Genomic DNA, 18,318 nt, shown 5'->3' with positions numbered 1-18,318 from the left:
ACTACGAGGGTCAGACTTCAAACAGGATAATCCCGACACACTCTACCTGCTCAGTGAGTTTGCATCATTGATTTCTCATTATGCATAACCCATTCTTATATAAGCCAACATTTGTATTATTTGTTTATATGGTCTTATTTATTTGAATAAACCAATGCTGATACTCAACAAGTTATAAACTGCAGGTGACCTGGCAGCCAAGAGCCAACAAAGGCATATCCAATGCAGCAAACTATTTATAAGCCAGTGTAATGCTTTTGGCGACATTTGGTCTTCTTCTTATTTTTCCTTTTTAGTTTTTAAAATGCTGTGATTGAGACGGTTGATAGGAAGTAGAATAAGAGAGGGTAAGAAGCCATCTGGTTAGTGAAAATGTGGAACCTTCTGCAGAGATGTCTTGGGAAACATCTCAAGCTCCCAGCATTTTCTTGACCATGTAACCAGGCATGCTGTAGAGGAAAAGAGCCAGCATGGCCAGCAGCAGGAGAGCAGTGACAATCTTGATGGCCAGCCACTTGTACTGGTTGCAGACCAAGTGTTTTAAGGCTTTGAAGGGAGTGAGGAACCACAGAAGGCTGGTGTCAGGGCGGCTGGAAGGACAAAAACGTTATGTTCAGACTTTTAAGCATCGTGGACCATTCTGCTTTACTCCCGTTCTAAGCTGGACTTCAATGTGAATATACATGACATTACTTTAACTGTGACAAAGAATGTATTTACAGTATGTTGAGAATCTAGAGATGACTCTAGGTAGACAAAGGGAAACGGCAACTTACCATGTAAAGAAAGAAGATCCTAGGTTTAAGTCCAGAACTCGGTCGAAGTAAATACGTAAAAGCGTCTTTTCTCATCAGGAAATTGTTCATTTGGTTTATCATGTTTGATTGATCATGTAACTTTATGATATGTTTATGCCCATTTTATGTCAGAGTAACTAACATTTTCTGTTTATGGATGATTTAGCTTCTTGTTTATTTGTGATGATTATTAGAATTGAAATGGTAATAGAGTTAAGTTTTTATTTTGGCCGGTTCATTTTGGTTTAAACTTTTAGTTGAGCTGGACTTTTAGCAATTATTTCTTACTGAGTGAACGTGAGCTTTAGTGTGTAAATAATATAACACAGGACAATGAGGTGGTAACAGTTAATCCTTCGTACTTGGGCTTTTCCAGTGGATCTGGTTCATTTCGTCCTTCACCAGCTGGGCTTTTCTCTGCTTCCTCTCCTGTCAGAAGGTGCAGCTCTGCTTCCACTTTGCCCTAATATGACAAATAACGGCACGCTCAGTCAAGACGCCAACTTTTTCATTTTAGTTCTGACAGTCAAGACCAACATTAATAGGACACTTTTCACTTTGACCTACCGTGAGTTCAAACTCGTCGTCCTCATTTCTGGCTACAAATGGCCACCAGCCTTTAATCCTCTTCTGTTTGAAGATGGAGACCGTGGGCATCTCTGTTTCATTCGTCACCATCTCGATGGTGCACTGCTTGGCTGTCTTGGCACCACGTGGAAAGCGGTTCAGGTCCAGCTCAATTGCACCTATGAAGAGACATTAGTTTACCTGATTACATGAAAGAAAGGTTGATTGGCATTATCTTCAAAACAGAAAATAGTTATGAGACAGCATGTGTGCCGTTCAAGAACCACTGCACACATATCAAATTTGATGAAAACATTAACAAACTGTTTGATTCATGAACCAGATGTTTTTAAAAAATGTCTATCTTTTCAACTATACCTAAGAAGTCATCTGCAGAGAAATGGTCAGCGTCCCACACTTGCAGATTCAGACGAGCAGGGATCTTGTATTCGGTCTCATCCCAGGCGAACATGGACTCCTTTTTTGAGATGACGATTTTCTCCTCAGCCATGAGGTAGTCAAAGGGGTAGACGTAGCGCCAGTTGAAGTTGCCCTCACCGGTGATGGAGTGATAATGGACATCTGTGTCCTGCTTGTCCTCCTGCTGCCCCTTCAACCAGCTGTTAGAGGGACGAGTGTCAACATCTTCAACAAACTGAACATGGATTTAAATTGGTTGTTTTCATTCATCTCTAGTTGTGCAGAAATATGTAAGACAACTGGTACAAATAAGCACAATAAACCAATCAAAAACATAAAAGGCTAATAATTACCCTCGCACAAAGATGTCACTTGATTTCTCCCCAGTGAAGATGTCGTCATCCTCCAGAACAACCTCATCTGTGTTCCAAACGATCACTCGCAGTTCAAACCTGGACACAAGCAAAAAATGAGAAGATATATGATAAAAAAATGTATTATAGTGCACATAAAAGCTGACATGTCTTTATAAAAAAAACATACTTCTTTGGTTTCCGTGGTGAGATGTCAAGGGCGGGGCCAGGTGCAGTCATATCTTTCGGGAACATATCCACCCACATCTCAATTCTCCCCTTAAAAACAATGCAATACAAGGAAATAAGGCAAATGCAAACTAAACTTTGAAGTTGCAGTTAGCAGAAGTAGGGCCAGAAGTAACGGACAACATTACTTGTTCAATCCCAGGTTTATCAGGGTGGAGCAGTGGTCTGGTTTCCACGTGTTCTGGGACAAGTTTGCAGCCAACTCGAGGGATTTCCTCCCAGTGTTTCAACACGGTCAGAGCCAGATGTTCATCCGACTGTTTCTTTAGACCTGGCAGACATCAACCAATCATTCAGCTGGTTAAATACTCATTTCAAATCACACTTTTTTTTAATACTAAAGTGTTGAGTTAAAGCTTCAGCATGCTTTAGAACAAGAACTGTAGTAAAACCATGCACTTATAGGTAGGTAATACGTTTAATTCAGACAAAAGAGTACAGTTGACATTAACATGTACCATTTTCATCCTCTAGCTCAGTGGGTGCCATAAAGACGCGGTTCTCCACTTTCACTCTTCCTCCAGGGCCGTAGTGAGGCCCATCCAGTTTGCCATCTTTACACAGCTTAGCCAGGATCTGCGTTGGTTTCATTGGGTCTCGCCAAACATTGTAACCGTGGCTAAGGAAAAAAAGGAAGAGCAGCTAAAGTTACATGAAAAACTATGCAATTTATAAATGTTAGATCCTTTTAAATTATGTGATAAAAACACAAGTCTTTCGTAAAATATGTCAGGACTAAAGTTAATTTTGTGGATGCTAACAACTGTTGAAATTTAAGTATTTAAAAATAAAACGTGTATTATTCTGTTACTAATTCTACCTGAGTCATCATAAGGCTTCACTAATTGTGTAATAAATAATTCCCCACTATTTTTCCACCGACTACCACACAGAAAGAGGGAGTTTGATCTTTGGTTCTTACATGGCGTAGTTACAGGTGACACCACATGTGGCTCTGTGTTTGCTGTAGAAACGGTTCTCGAGGTCAAGTTTGGTTTCTCCAATCAGGTCATCGGTTCCCACAAGGTCCCAGTCGTAAATGGACACGGTGAGAGTTGAATCCATTGGGAACGTTGCCTCCACGTCAAAGGATCTTTAAGAAATGGCATAGAGAGATAGACAGAATGATTAATAGATTGATGGAATGATAATATGGATGGATGGATGGATGAATGAATGAATGGATGGATGGATGAATGAATGAATGCATGAATGGATGGATGGATGAATGAATGCATGAATGGATGGATGAATGGATGGATGGATGAATGAATGAATGAATGCATGAATGGATGGATGAATGAATGAATGGATGGATGGATGAATGGATGGATGGATGGAGGGATGGGTGGATGGATGGATGGAGGGATGAATGGATGGGTGGATGAATGAATTCATGAATGGATGGATGGAGGGATGGATGGATGGATGAATGGATGGATGGATGGAGGGATGGGTGGATGGATGATGGAGGGATGGATGGAGGGATCAATGAATGGATGGAGGGATGGAGGGATGGATGGATGAATGAATGAATGGATGGAGGGATGGATGGATGGATGGATGAATGAATGGATGGATGAATGAATGAATGGATGGATGGATGGATGGATGAATGGATGGATGGATGGATGGATTGATGGATGAATGGATGAATGGATGGATGGATGGGTGGATGAATGAATGCATGAATGGATGGATGGATGGATGGATGGATGGATGGATGGATGGAGGGATGGAGGTATGGAGGTATGGATGGATGGATGAATGGATGGATAGATGAATGGATGGATGGATGGAGATCTTATCAGAAATGATTCCTGTATTATGAAGAAGTAATTTTTCCTACTTTCCAAACAAAGGATTCAGCTGTTTTGAGATGTAGTTCTCTTTGTCCTTGATTTCTGACTTCCCCAGTTTGATTGCGATGTATGGATCAGCTTTCCCATTGATGTCAGCTGGATGCAGATCAGTTGCCTAGCAAAAAATAAAGATATTTAAATAGAATTAAGTGGATATTACGGGACTCAACTGAGATGTTTTCTTATCAAAATATACTTAAATGAAAGAGATATAACATACTCTGATAACATAGATGCGGACAAGGATGTTTATGGGATCGTTGTGAGGAATGTTCTGAAACATTCCCATGTTGGAGTCAAAGCTCATGTCTCTTTGCATGTCATCCGACACTTTGTACATGCACATTGAGCCCTAAAAGGAACACAGTCACACAAATGAAACTTATACAGCACAAATTATTGGGACAAACCTGAAGACTAAAAGTTGCTGCACAACATTCAGAACATTTTGTAAGGTCTGCATTTCTCTTATTATGTAAGTGAAACAAAAGAGTGATCTATGAAAAGCTTCTTTTTTTTAATATTATACTTAATCCTATTCTGTGGTTTTTCCGATAAAAACTGTGTTCTTACTTTGAATTTTCCAACAATTCTGTCCTCATCTGTCACGTCTTGGTCATCATCATCGCCGCCTTTTCCCCTGAAGAGGTTGAAACTGTGGAGCCAGTCTTCAAAGTTGTCAAACTCACTCTCCAGCTCTTTAGGGTACACCTTGTTTGAGAATGAAAATATAATACATACATTAATTTGGTTTTGAATCTTACAACTTTTCCAGTAAAAACTTTAAACCTGTGCTTTCTTTTCACGTTCAAACTGCAGGTCTGTTGAGGATGCTATCTCAATTGTAGTTGTAAGTGCTGTTTCAGTACCATCAGCTCATCCAGCTTCGGCTTTTTCTTCTCAAACGGATCCAACTGCCTCTTCTTTTCCTTCTTTCCTTTTCCTCTCTTGGTGCCTTTTACAGGAGAGTCATCAGGTTTGATATCTGAGTACAGGTTAGCGGTGAGGACGAGGGTGGAGAAGGGGGAGCGGGGGTGGGGATTGGAGGAGCAGAGCACTCGAGACATGAATTCCACATGAAAGTTGCCAAAACCAGCCGTTACTGTGTACAAGCATACCATTGAATTGTATACCATTAGTGTATACAGTTCATTGGGGATACTTGGTTTTGGGAATTATCCTCCTGGTAGCTGTGGTTTCTCTGTAAAGCTCATTTAAAAAGACAGGCTCACTACTCAACTGGTACATTTCAAGTCTACGTGCAGTAAAATGCACCATAACTTGTAGGTGTAACATCTATTGACAATATTTTGTCATATCATTTATTGTAAATGAAGTGATGTCTGGTTGGCACAGCTTGGAATTACACATGTTGAGGATTTATTTAGTCATAAATTAACATCTCCAACATATTTGGATTCGCTGACAACTTTCATGGTAAGCATACGTCTAATATGCATGTATGGGAGGGAAAAAAGCGGTTGTCCCACGATTGGAAATTTGGATTCATGTCATCATCTACGTGGAGGCATTCATGAACTACCGACGCTAAGAGGTTCACTAGTGCACTGTAAAAGGAAACAACAAGAGTTAGTGACCTTATAACGGATAAACATGCATGAACAACAAAAAGGTATCTGAGGGAAATGTTCTCGTTCTCTTCTCTGTTTTGTGACATTTCATGGCATTTAAAACATCTCAGATTTTGCAACTCCAACACATCAAGACAAGGAGTATGAACTAAAGCTACTACTCGGTTAAAGACTGACAGAAGAAAGCATGCTTGATGCTATCAAACTTTTAAAAGTACCGGTCTTACCTCCGCCTTCTGCTATGTCCATGTCATCTTTTTCCTCTGTATCTGAAAGAGCTGCTTCTTGAGCTTTTAGAGTCTGTCAGGGCAAGAGAGCATTTCTCATTTGGATTTATCAAGAACAAAACAAAATCCAGTTCCACTCATATCATTTTTTTGAGTTGGGAAAAAAATCTAGGGATTTGTTTTAGGATAAAACTCAACTTTACTCTGCTAGAAATGTCAGCTAAATCAAAGAAGGCTTGACCCGGCCACATTCTTTTCCTGCTACTTACCTCTGTCAAAGTTTCAATGGAGGCAAAATATTTGGACCACCAGTCCAACATGCTCTCGTCAAGTTCCTCCTCTTCAATCTCATCACCCTTCTTCCTCTTCCTCTTTTTCCCCTTTCCATCCTTATCATCATCCTTTTTTTCCAGAGAACACATTGAAGATATTGTCAGTAAAGACAACATAAAAGCTAACTTCTTTGATTGATTTAGCAGAAAGCACTTTGCTTACCTCAACTTTGACCACAGCATCAGAGCACTAGATAGAAAAAACAAATTACATAACTTCAAACAAGCTGACATTTTGTCTGTGCACTTTCATAATCATTATCTGATTAGACAAGGTCTGTCTGATTCTTGGAATAAAGGTTATGTCATATTTTGAAAACTGAAACTTACCGAGTCGAGTTTGACCACAGTTTCCATCTTCTTGAAAGAAGGCTCTGATTCCATGTTGACAACAATAATTTCCTCTGAAAGATGAAAATATCATGTAAATTGGTCAATTGATATCATAGTAAATAGTCATTTATGGGGAATGTGCATGTTATGCATTGGTTAACCCATACTTTGCTTTTTGTTTTTAAATTGCATTCCTTTATTTTTTTCAATGATGTAAAGAAAATGAACATGAGTGTGAGATGACTCCAGGTTTTAGTTCATACCTGTAGTGGTCCAGTTGTTGGCCTGCTTGTCTGTTGGTCTGTAGATGAATTTCCGCAGGCTGGCGACAGCATTGGAGCCAACCAGAGTATAGCGGCCAAAAGCTCTGCAGTCCACCACTCGGATGTTGAGTGGAGGGTGAAGCAGCTCGTTCTCAGGCAAATCCTGGAAAAACAAAACCCATCATTATTTTGACTTATAAGAGTAATGAGTCTTCTCTAATATGCATGGGGTGTGACTTTAGGTTAACAATATTCGACAAAATGCCAATATCAGTAGAGTAATTAAAACGATGACATACCACTTCAAACCACTTGACAAGAGTGCTGAAGTTGGGGTTTTTCTTGTAGTTGGGGATGAGGGCGGACTGCACTCCCTTCCCTGCACATTCAATGTCCACACGTGGGCGATCCACCTGGGCCAGATTCACCCTCTTCAAGTCCCTCAAGCCCCAGAACAAAACCTGTGACATCGGGTGATGTTTGTGTTTCACTTTCCGTTTTCTTCTTTCATGCATTTTGATGGAAATAAATATATCACACTGGTCAACCAGGTTTAAAGCTTTGTCAATGTCTTCACCTCAATCCTGTATTTGCTGAGCACTGGTCTGATCCCAAGAGGTACAGGGAGGATTGGGCCGCGATCCATGTCTGTGGGACCATCTATGGGAGGCAGGTCAGCTTTCCCATTGGGGCCAATCTAACAGACATCACACAAAAAAAAAAAAAAAAAACAACGTCAGAAAATGTGTATTTTATGATGAGATTTGACCGTAAAAAGAATCATCTGTATCCGATAGCCTGACCTGCAGCAGTTCAAAGGCTGCCAGCATTTCTCCAGCGGTGCAGTTCCCACGGTAGATCTGATAGTACTCCAGCTGAGGGGGGAAGCGTGGTGGACCATAGTGCTCGTCCGCCATCTTGACGATAGGCTTAGCAAATGTTCTGCCCATGAAGTCAGCTTTACCCTGAAAGTATACATGTAAATGAAACCTGCACTATACACACTTAAATAATGAATTGGTTGGATATTTGAAAGAATGATATTTTAGGCCTACCATATCAAATCAATCAGTGTTCACATTGTACCGGCCTTACTTGTTGATGTTGTGATTATACATTAGTATTACATTTTGCTTTTCCCTATCAAAAGGAAGAAACATGGCTAGAATGAATGCACATGTTTCTTGGCAGATTACATGAAAGAAAGAGCCCCAAGAAAAAAAAGGACAAAAGCAACATCCCTAGGATAACCAGTGAACTGCAAAACAGACTAATGCATGTTTCATATATTATGAGATCAAATCTCTCTTGCAGTTAGTGGTTATGGAGAGTTCTCAGTTACCCACATACAAAAAGCACAAAAAAAAAAGGAATGCAACAGGCCTAAGTCGATCAGGATGATTCCATCTTTCCTCGTGGACAGATCTTATTCCTCTTGCATGCCTTTTTAATCAACTTTACTCTACAGTATATAACCAAACCATCAGAATCCACACTCTACTTATCCAAAGGGTCATCCAAAACAAAGGTGTTATTGCCAGGAACAAATATAAAATAGACAGTCAGCAAAAGCATTCTTTCAAATATAATTCATAGCAGATGTCACAATAAAATGAGGTTCATGAAGATCCCCAGTACAGGTCACAAAAAATCCCAACAGGTAAAACACATAATTTAGTGCATCACACAGATTATAGTCTTAAATGGATGTTTAGTCTTACATTTCAAGTTTAATAAAGGCAGACTCTTAAATGATCATGGTGATAAAGATAAATGATTGCTATCTGAAAATTGAAGCTGTGTGGAGGAAAACTGCTCACATTAATACAATGTGATCCTCTCTACTCTCTATTGTCATCCTTCAAAACAGCCCTTACCACTGTGTCCTGGTCATAGAGTTCAATGACGATAATGGGAGGGTCATCTCTCAGTTCGCTTGCCTCTCCAAACAACTCCACATTTTCAAAGACCAGCAGCTGGTCCCATGTGGGGCAAAGAGTTTCAGCCAGCACCTGGAAAGAAGACAGAACATTTGGTGACGAAACAGAATTTTTGTTTTTCTTCAATATAAATCATACATAAGGCTGATGATTGACTTTCCTTAAAAGCCTATTCTTTAGTGTACCCACCTCTGTGACCTGGGTTTGAGTTGAGAAGAAGACTCTTGCAAAGGGATCAGACAGACCGGTGCTGTCAGCAGCAAACAGGCTGCGTGCTTGGTACATGTGGACCCTTAGCTGGAAGATCTGTTTCACTACGGACGGATAAAGATTAATCAATTAGCTGAAACTAGATAAGGAATTTGAAATAACACACATTTTTTATCCGCCAAAAGAAGCCTTCTCAATTGGATGTTAAGTTACAATAAGGTAATTTTTGATAGCTGGGGGTCTTACTCATGTAGGTGAGGCTGATAGGGGGTGAGCACGGCAGACCAGGTCCTTTTGACAACTTATTTTCCTCGAATCCATTGGGTAGGCCGTTCAGGTAGTCTTTGCGCTGTTTGGTCAGACCCAGCCACAGATAAATCTCTAACTTGGACTGGACAGTCCATCCAGCAGGCCCAAAACCTTTCTTACCCGGGATCTTATAAGGGAAACAAAACAAGTTATTTCTAAAGGCAATACAAAAGATTAAAGGTGCAAAATATGAACACCATAGCAGACTTGATTAGCTGCCTTTCAGTAGTTTACTAAACTATACTCACCCTCAGAAAGATTGTCTTAACTTTCCCGCAGTCCTTTCCCGTCTCCTCCTCTACGCTGGAATAAAGGATGTCTTTGGAAGGAACGCGTGCATAAGCGATGCGCTTCCCGTTACTGATCATCCATATGAACACATCAGGAACACTGTGTTGAGGCTACAACAAACACAAATTGCTTCCCTTTAACATGAAATAAGCCAAATGAAACGAGCACAATGATGCGACAGTAAACAAAATCAATTGTAAATGGGGGACATAAGGGTGTAGAACTTACTTCATCAGCCAGGAAGCGCAGCTTTGAGAGAAAGTTCTGAGCCAGTTTGAGTTTATCTCGCACCGTGCTTTTCTTCACCTGTGTCCTCATGGTCTTAGCTTGCTGGCCGATGCTCTCCTAAACCAAGAGAGAGCCCAGCATTTGAAGACAGTATAAATATTAGCAACCAACAAAGACAAAAGAAAAACGCATGTTCTTGTTCTACTTACCATTTCATACAGGCACAGCTTCAGTCTCTCTCTGTCAAGTTTGGTTCTGCCTGACTGATTCTGGTCCTTGTTTGCCAGCGCAAGAAACTGACTGAAGAAGGAGATCTAAGTTAGTTTTCAAGTCTTTACATTCAGCTGTTTTTTTTTTTTTTTTACAATGTGTAGTTTAAGTTTGTGACTACAGACTTGCAGCCCTGGCTGAGTTCCTCGAGGACGCCTCTCAGTCTGCGTTCAGGATACGACTTCTCCGTCTTGATGATCTCTTGCACGTCATTCAGTCCATCCTCCTGTAACAGCAGTAAAAGATGTTTAATATAACTCGATAACGCTGCATACTATCTGTTTATAGTGAGCTTTTTTTTACTTATTGATATGACTTGCCAGTTTATTTGCAGTGTTGTCTATAATGATGGCGTTGTACAGTCGCCTTCTCTGGTCCTGCCAATAACTCTTGATGTAGATACACGGCTTCCTCTCAAAGTACGGCAGGTGGAAGTAATTTCTGAAAATATGGAAACATGTGATCCAAAGTTTAGAAAAAAGTATCCAATGGCTTGTTAAACTGTGATGTCAATATTTTTAATCCCACTTGCAAGAAACAGAGTTGGCATCTATTGTTTATAAATTTGTTTTTTCAAACTAACAGTGTGCTTCTTATTATTATGTCACTCTGTAATGTTTTGTGTTCTGACCGATCAGTAATGACGGGTTTCATGGGAGGAGTAATCGCCACTGACGTCAGGTCCCCGTCATCATCCATCTCCTCCTCACTGGAGTTGTGGATCAGTTCGGTTTCCTCCTCGTCACCGTCTCTCTTCTTCCCTTTGGTTTTTGGCTGGGCAACCCCGTCGATCTCGTTCCCATAGTAACCTGGCGCAAAGCAATCGTTCGACTATTCGTATCTTAAAATGCTCTCGCTTCCATGTGAAGTAAAGTACATGATGATGAACCAGACTTTGTCTATATCATTAAATATTGAGAAAGACTTCATGGATTTACATTTTTTTTTTTTGCACCGTAAGGTATAACTTTTGGAAATTCTTAAAACAGAATCAAGCAGGTTTCACATGTTGGGTCTACTCCTACACAAAGCCCATTAAGCAGTAGAAATATAGACGTTAAAAAATGGCATATTTTTCAATGAATACTGCTGAAAACTAAAGGGTTTATTTCCCCCCTTAGGGTGAGACAGTCTGAAATGACATTCTGAAACGACAGTCTGAAGTTAAGATAAAGAGTCGGTAATGGAATATACCTATGGTGACCTCAAAGTTGATAGGCTTATCACCAATCTTTCTGTCAATCATTGTGGCCTCAAGGAAAGACCCAAAGAGGAAAAACTCCTCAACCTTCCCAGCAGCAGTCTGTGAAAGAGACAAATAAGTGTAAGCGTCTGAATGTTGGTAACTGATTCTCTCTCTTCACGTTTTTTATTCTAATAAATGTTTAAGGACCAGACTTTTTCCACACAACATGTCAACTTATAGTAATGTAAAGGTGCAGACAACACTGTAATAGCAGTAACCCTAACCCAAATCCCTGAGGATTTAGGGGTTAAGGTCCTACTATGCTCAGTTGAATATACTGTGTGACTAAGAACAAAGAGAGGGCTCACTGATCTAATCTAAATGTTAATAATGCAAAAGATGGGCTAAATACAGACAATTAATAATTCACAGTAGCCGCAGCACAATGACCTGTCAGCAGGAGTAACAATGGGCCTTCTCTGCATGGCTGCCCGACCGAGCAGGGACCCACCTCTGAGATGTTGGGCACTCCCTCCAGCTGCACATCTGTGGAGCAGGTAATTTCAGGAGAGGAGGGGTCCAGGATCTCGACGCCAAGGCTGATGAGCAGTCGGGCCCTGAAGGACACTCCCTCTCCGAGGCCTTCGTTTAACTCCTGGTACTCGTCCATCAGGGTGTAGGTACGAGTGGAGCCGTACATGTTAACCCAGGCAGGTCCCAATGTGGGAAGAAAGCCTGAACGGTAAAAATATATATATGTAAAAAGCATCTGATAATTTGCAGGGTCTTCATGGAAACGTACTTTCCAAACAGGTAAAAAAAAAAAAAAAGCATGCTTATTAGTTACAAACCGTTCCAAAATTTAAATTAAAATCTTCTGCAATTAAAGGAGACATCAATTAACTTGGAGAACGCTTCCTTGAATTGCTAAAGGCATCTCTCAGAACTTTAGAAATTTAGGAACAAGAGCTTTTTAGGAAACCTTTTCAAAGTCCAAATGATACATCACCTTTGTCTCCATCATTAGAAATTTTCCGCAGGTCCAGGAAGTGTGTTCCTATAGCAACATCATTTACTTTATCTGAGTCTCGGATCTGGATTTTCATGCGCTTGCAAAGTGGTGGGAACATCTCTGTGAAAACGATTTGCTCGTTCCAGATGGGCTCATAGCAGCTCTTCTGAACTGAAGTTTTCCCCTGTAAAGACATATTACAGTTAAATGTAACATCTGGATCAACTCAGTACCTGTACTGTCAGCGTACGGTACATTTTGACCTGGCTAAGGGTAATGACTCTTTACAAACATGATTGCTCCATACCTTCTGCCCAGCAAACAGTACTTGGACATAAGGATCAACCAAGTCCTTATTTTCTCCGATGAAGGCCTTTTTGACATTGGCCATGATGCTGGTGTTCATTCTGGGGAGTCCCTCGGCTCTGTAGATCTTCAGGTAATAACGAGCCCACTGTCGCTCTGCAGGCACACCCTCTGGGATTAAGAGATTGCTGAAGAGGAAGCAGAGATATGTTGAAACAACATGAAAAAGGAAATGCTAACATCTGATAACATGCAGGGTTTTTCTGTCATGAGCACTTCATTTTTCCCCATAATTTTCTTTATGATAATGAAGCCATCTGTGCAAGTGTCATACTATCAAATCCATCTCTGATACTATATACATTCAATGTTGAATTCCTCAATCCTGTTATTTTAAACAGCTCAGTGATATTTTCAAAGACATCCAAACGGCACAGGTAAAATGTAGTTACCCCTCGATGTCATCTTCATCCGATTCATTGGCCTTATGTGGAGTCTTTATTGAATCCCCTTTGGCCACAACTGTAACGTCACACTTCACGTAGCCTTTACAGCCTGCTGTGATGTCATCAGGATCTGACAACAAAGCCCACTTGTGGTAAAACTGATGATCTGCACGACAAAAAGGAAATCAAATTAATCACAATGTCAGTATTTGCTATCTATAAAAACAGAACAGACTTTCTCTGCCTCTTCTTTACCAGCTTGGGTGTAAATTGTGCCAACATCCAGTTTAAAAGTTCCCACCAGTGTTCCACTTCGCAGCAGATTTTTGGAGTGAATTACCTAAGGGTTGGTTCAGGGACACAACACAGTGCGACATAATAAACATATGTCTAGAAGCTTACAAGGAAGCACAAGAATCTGCTTTCTGTCCGGAAATAAACTTACAGATATCTTCAGGATTTTGTCGAACATCACATCGGGAGGGACGTGGAAGTCGAACACAAAATACTGGAAGTGTGCAACAAAGCTGTTAGCATCAACCCTTTGTTCTGCAACATGGGTAACGTTTTACCGAACAAAAATATAGATACATTCATGTTGTTATTTTAAGCACTGACTCACTTCATTGTAGTAGGGACAGTTAGTTGATTCCTTCATTGAGGTGTACTTTTTATCTTCTCCAATCTCCACACAGACCATCGGATCCATGTTCAGTCCAATCAGCTGCCTCGCTTCAATCACTGTCACGCTGACCTGAAATCAATTGATCTAGTATTTAATATAGTTTCTGGCTGAATAAGTTCCAATTAATATTTAGGCAATGAGTGATCAGTAATTTATCAGCAAACACATGCAAAACAAAAGAACAGGCTAATCAAAAGACAGGTAACATTTCTCATACTTGGTAATCTACAGGTCTTCCAGAGCTGGGCTCCATCTTTATGTCTGGTTTTGATCTGTAACACAATGAAGTGTTGGCCATATTGTGAAATTTTCAGGTTTAATCAATTGTTAAAAAACAGCAATACGAATGATCTTTAGGCTTGCCTCTTATTCGATACATTAGTGGTGACGGCTGTGACCGATGCCAGTGAGATGGTGTCAGGATCTGGGCCTCCTCCCATGGGCATACCATCCCGATCCAGGTTCTCTGTCTCCAGGATAGCTGGTTCATCTGATGATCATGATGGAGGCACAAGATTAGGTTCATTTGAATTTAAGTTAAGAGTACATACAATGGTGAAAGTGAAAGTTTAGTGCATTCTTCAAACATGGAACGTCAAGCTCATAGTTGGCTTTTTGTTTATTTGTAGTGGCTGAAAAAAGCTGTAAGTTAGCAGGTTTGAAAAATCAACCACGATTTCCTCGTCTTCACAAACTGTCATCCATCTTAGCCACTGATACCTCCATGTTTGTCCTCCTTGTGTCCGCGGTGCTTATTGCGCTTCATGGCTCAAACAATTCTTTATGTGCTCTGTGAAAGAAATTTAAGGGGATTTAATATTTCAGAAAAAAACGTGGGTACAACTATTTCAATGTCTGCTTTATAAACCCCCTTTCAATTAACTACAACCAAAATTTTACTTATTTTATTTGCATGCAGAGCTCATTCTTTGTGCATGTCAGTTTCCCATTAAATTATTCTAAATAAGCCACAAAACCTGTTGGTTTAAAGAAATAAAAACTAAGTGGATAACCATTAAATAATATTACCCTTCAACTGTGTCTAAGAGAGACGAGGCCACCAACTAATGACTAAAAAAAATAAAATAATGAAATACAACATGTAGTCTGCTCTCATTTCTAAAGCAGTGCCTGTTTGCCACCACGCCCTGGTTGAGCCTTCAAAAAGGGCTTTCAATTATTCAAGTCAGCTGACCATAATGCATTAATGAAAGAGGATACATTTCACAATTGCTGGCATGATTCAGATGCTATTAGTCAATACTGGAAGCATCAAGTTTAAATTAAATGACCTAGACTTCATCATTAATTCTACAGTTCTACAATTCAGTTAGCAGACACTTTTGTCAAAGTGAAGTACTTTAATAATTTCTTGAATGCAACACATCAAAAAAAAAAAAAAAAACATATCTCAACACGCCACAAATCCTGACACAGAGAGAAAGATATAGTAAAGAGATATAATAAAACATCTGTGTTTCCTTGGACAGGAGTTATCAATATTTGAACAAACAATCACAAGAGAGGAAAAAACTGCAAAAGATGCAGAGTACAGTCACTGATAATCATCCAGCAACATAGAAAATATTTAAAGGAGCAAATACTAGAAATCAGAAAGTCCTTTATAGTCTTTCAAGTTTGCTGTAAAACATTGACACCCAAATGCCAGCCTTTGCTTGTTACATGTGATCTTTGTTCTGCAAAATTGGTTCTGCAAAATGTTGCAGAACAAAATTGTTAATTTGCATGGAAACATACTTACCATACAAGAAAATGAAGCTCTTGTCTCCCTCCTCTGGGTGGCTCCAAGAGGTTTCCTGTAAGGGAAGCAGCGACTTCTTCCTTTTTTCCTTTGAGATCGAAGAAACACTACAACAACATTTAAGACATTTACACAGCGCTACGAATACAGCTACAAAGTAAAGTTGCACAGAAAAGAATTGAGTTCGTCCAAGACTGAAGTTGGGCAGGCGTGATGTGATACTCCAATGAATAGTGCATGAGTGTTGAACCCGAGACTGGTAACTATAACTAGGGACTGCTGAGAGACGTCACTGTGAGCAGATCTGCCAATCTTCACAGACTGTGTATGAATCAAAGGAAATTAATATATATTTTTCTTTAGTTCTAAATTAGTCTTTAAGGTAGTTGCATTCATACAGACCAGGAGTTACTCAAAATAATCTGATAAATTGAAAAAAACTTTCTAAGAAGCATTCAAGTTTCTGGCGTGCTTGGACAAAAGCTTTGCATTGAGCGTTTGTATGTAAGTGTAATATCTCGACACACTGCACTGTTAAAACTTCAAAATACTGGAACATGAGGTAATCGATATATTGCCTTGTCACATGTGATAGGATTTCATGGAAGTAAACAAAATGTCAGGCCAGCCTAGCTGGAAGAATGCTCCCTTTTAATATTTTAAAAGGATCCAGCTCCAAAGTGGGTCTCGGTTCAGACACACTGTCTGCATGGAATCACAAAACGGTGTCAAGAGCTAATTTGCAACATCGCTGTATTTCAGTTACACTGCAGGGCTCAAGGTTTAAGAACGGAGCAACATTTTTTTTTTTATCTTTAACAAGTTCTGTTGGTACATTCATGCAGAAGGTAATTCACTGTAATAAATAAGAAAATAATTAAAAAATGGACATGATGCATCTCAAACCAATTAAGAAGAATAAGTGTTAAAGGCATGGATAATGTTGCACTACTCTCCGAGTTGAGGCATGCTTTAGCAACTTTTATTCAATGCAAATTCTTCTATTGAATGCCGAAGTACAACTCAACATCTCATCAATTACACATACAGCCAGTCTGTAAGCCATACGTCAAAGTCTAAAGTTGCTGGTGTCCGATGAAACAAGGCTCTAAATTATTGAAGCACTGCAGTCAGTGTTGCATGTGGCATCCTCATTAGGTGGAGGTATCAACGTCCACAACAAAATGAATAGATTTTGTATTGAGGGAATTACTGGTGAACATATTCTCACGTTTACTAATTTTGGGAAATAATGTATTGATTTTCTGAATTATGGAACTAATAATTTTCTCTGTTAAAGGATATTTATCAATATTGAAATATTGATTAATATTTAAAGAATGCACCAATAATATGTTTAACTTTATGGAGCATGTGCCTTATCTTTGCATAGAGGTGTAACAGATGCTTCCTTTTCCTGCCCCCTCAGCTTAAAGTGTGCAATACTCCCAGTGACCCCAATCTGACCACTGTGTTGAGGGATTCTGCACTTAATTACATGATTCAATACCGGCTACAAGTGGTTGAGGAGTTGTCCTAGTTCCTCCAGGGAAGGCCGGTAATCGTGTCACCATCCGTGCAAAGTTACTGGTTGCGCCTGTCATCTAATATACTAACCTCATTCTCTGATAGGTGCTGTCATCAAATGCAACTTTAAACACTTGTACACACAAGTTGATAACAGCCACCAAAACAACACATCATGGTTCATATTTGTGGTCTGATAGAGAAAGAAAGTATAGAACAGCATTTATGCACAATTATGTGCAACCTTACTTTACATCTGAGAATCTGGAAACAGTAGAATGAGCCATCTTGAGAGCAATGTCACTTTGAAACACAAAGACTGGATAATAATACAAAACAGGAAGACATATTTTTGTATGTTGGATTACTATTTAGGTCAACAATAATTAATATGCATAAGCAAGCAACCTAGCCCTTAAATTGACACCTTTGACAATGTCCCCTTGGGTGAACCACAGAATGACTTGATACCAACCATGCAATCTTATCCCACATAGGTCCAGTGTCCAGAGCCCTTTTTTGGCTTTTGGTTGTAGGCGGGTTATCACCAGCTTTGTTTGTGCTCCAGTGACTCTGCAGGCACACCACCTGACCAAGGTGTAGTGTATCCTTATGACACATTTCCGTCTCTCTGATGGGGGAGTTTGGCAAGCATCACTGGTGAAACACAGCCAGACCGCATTGTTATTGTTGGAGTTAGGGGGGGGGGGCATTGTACCAAGCAGTAAGCACGTAGGGCCATGTGGATATGACCTAAAATGACCCCATTAACTTACTTCCTTATAAAACTCAAAACTAAATATCTGGATATTCTAAGAAGATAATTGATCTTTAGTCATACAGAAATAAACTGTATAACTAAAAATCCTTTGTGGGTAACGTGACATACTTAGTTAATGTGTATGGGCTACCTGTGGTGGTCGTGATAATATATGCTCCACCTGGTGGTCAACAAATGTCAGCGCTATCAGTAGCACTTTTTCAGCAGTCTCTGGGAGGACGGACGGTGTTCTGTCGAGAAGTGAATCACTTTTAAACACCACCACTCAGTGCATTTGTACTTTCAGCATGTTCTTATAATCATAATAAAACATGTATTTAAGATTTTAGAGGAAGCATTTCTTGATAGACGAAAAGCCCTTATGTCCATT

General features: G+C 39.8%; 1 protein-coding gene across 1 annotated transcript; it reads right to left on the bottom strand.

Moving 5' to 3' along the window:
* Positions 1 to 191: 191 nt before the first annotated feature.
* Positions 192 to 14,146, bottom strand: LOC132993484 (otoferlin-like). The gene is made up of 39 exons (XM_061063353.1): positions 14,096 to 14,146; positions 13,816 to 13,947; positions 13,639 to 13,701; positions 13,449 to 13,533; positions 13,200 to 13,359; positions 12,749 to 12,935; positions 12,439 to 12,625; positions 11,941 to 12,164; positions 11,438 to 11,546; positions 10,875 to 11,052; positions 10,564 to 10,684; positions 10,369 to 10,469; positions 10,183 to 10,273; positions 9,974 to 10,090; positions 9,703 to 9,855; positions 9,392 to 9,581; positions 9,125 to 9,249; positions 8,876 to 9,007; positions 7,799 to 7,960; positions 7,573 to 7,692; positions 7,295 to 7,456; positions 6,996 to 7,158; positions 6,730 to 6,803; positions 6,563 to 6,589; positions 6,337 to 6,468; positions 6,068 to 6,140; positions 5,118 to 5,233; positions 4,822 to 4,959; positions 4,469 to 4,600; positions 4,236 to 4,363; positions 3,309 to 3,479; positions 2,845 to 3,005; positions 2,515 to 2,657; positions 2,328 to 2,416; positions 2,138 to 2,236; positions 1,743 to 1,984; positions 1,365 to 1,543; positions 1,160 to 1,260; positions 192 to 590 (listed from the first exon to the last, which is right to left on the bottom strand). Exons 1-39 carry the CDS (start codon positions 14,129 to 14,131, stop codon positions 410 to 412), a joined length of 5,184 nt encoding a protein of 1,727 aa, XP_060919336.1. The 5' UTR covers positions 14,132 to 14,146; the 3' UTR covers positions 192 to 409.
* Positions 14,147 to 18,318: the final 4,172 nt, after the last annotated feature.

The sequence above is a fragment of the Labrus mixtus genome, chromosome 18 (genome assembly GCF_963584025.1).
Source record: "Labrus mixtus chromosome 18, fLabMix1.1, whole genome shotgun sequence".
NCBI classification, from domain to species: Eukaryota; Metazoa; Chordata; class Actinopteri; order Labriformes; family Labridae; genus Labrus; species Labrus mixtus.
This window is presented reverse-complemented; position numbering and strand designations above follow the sequence as displayed.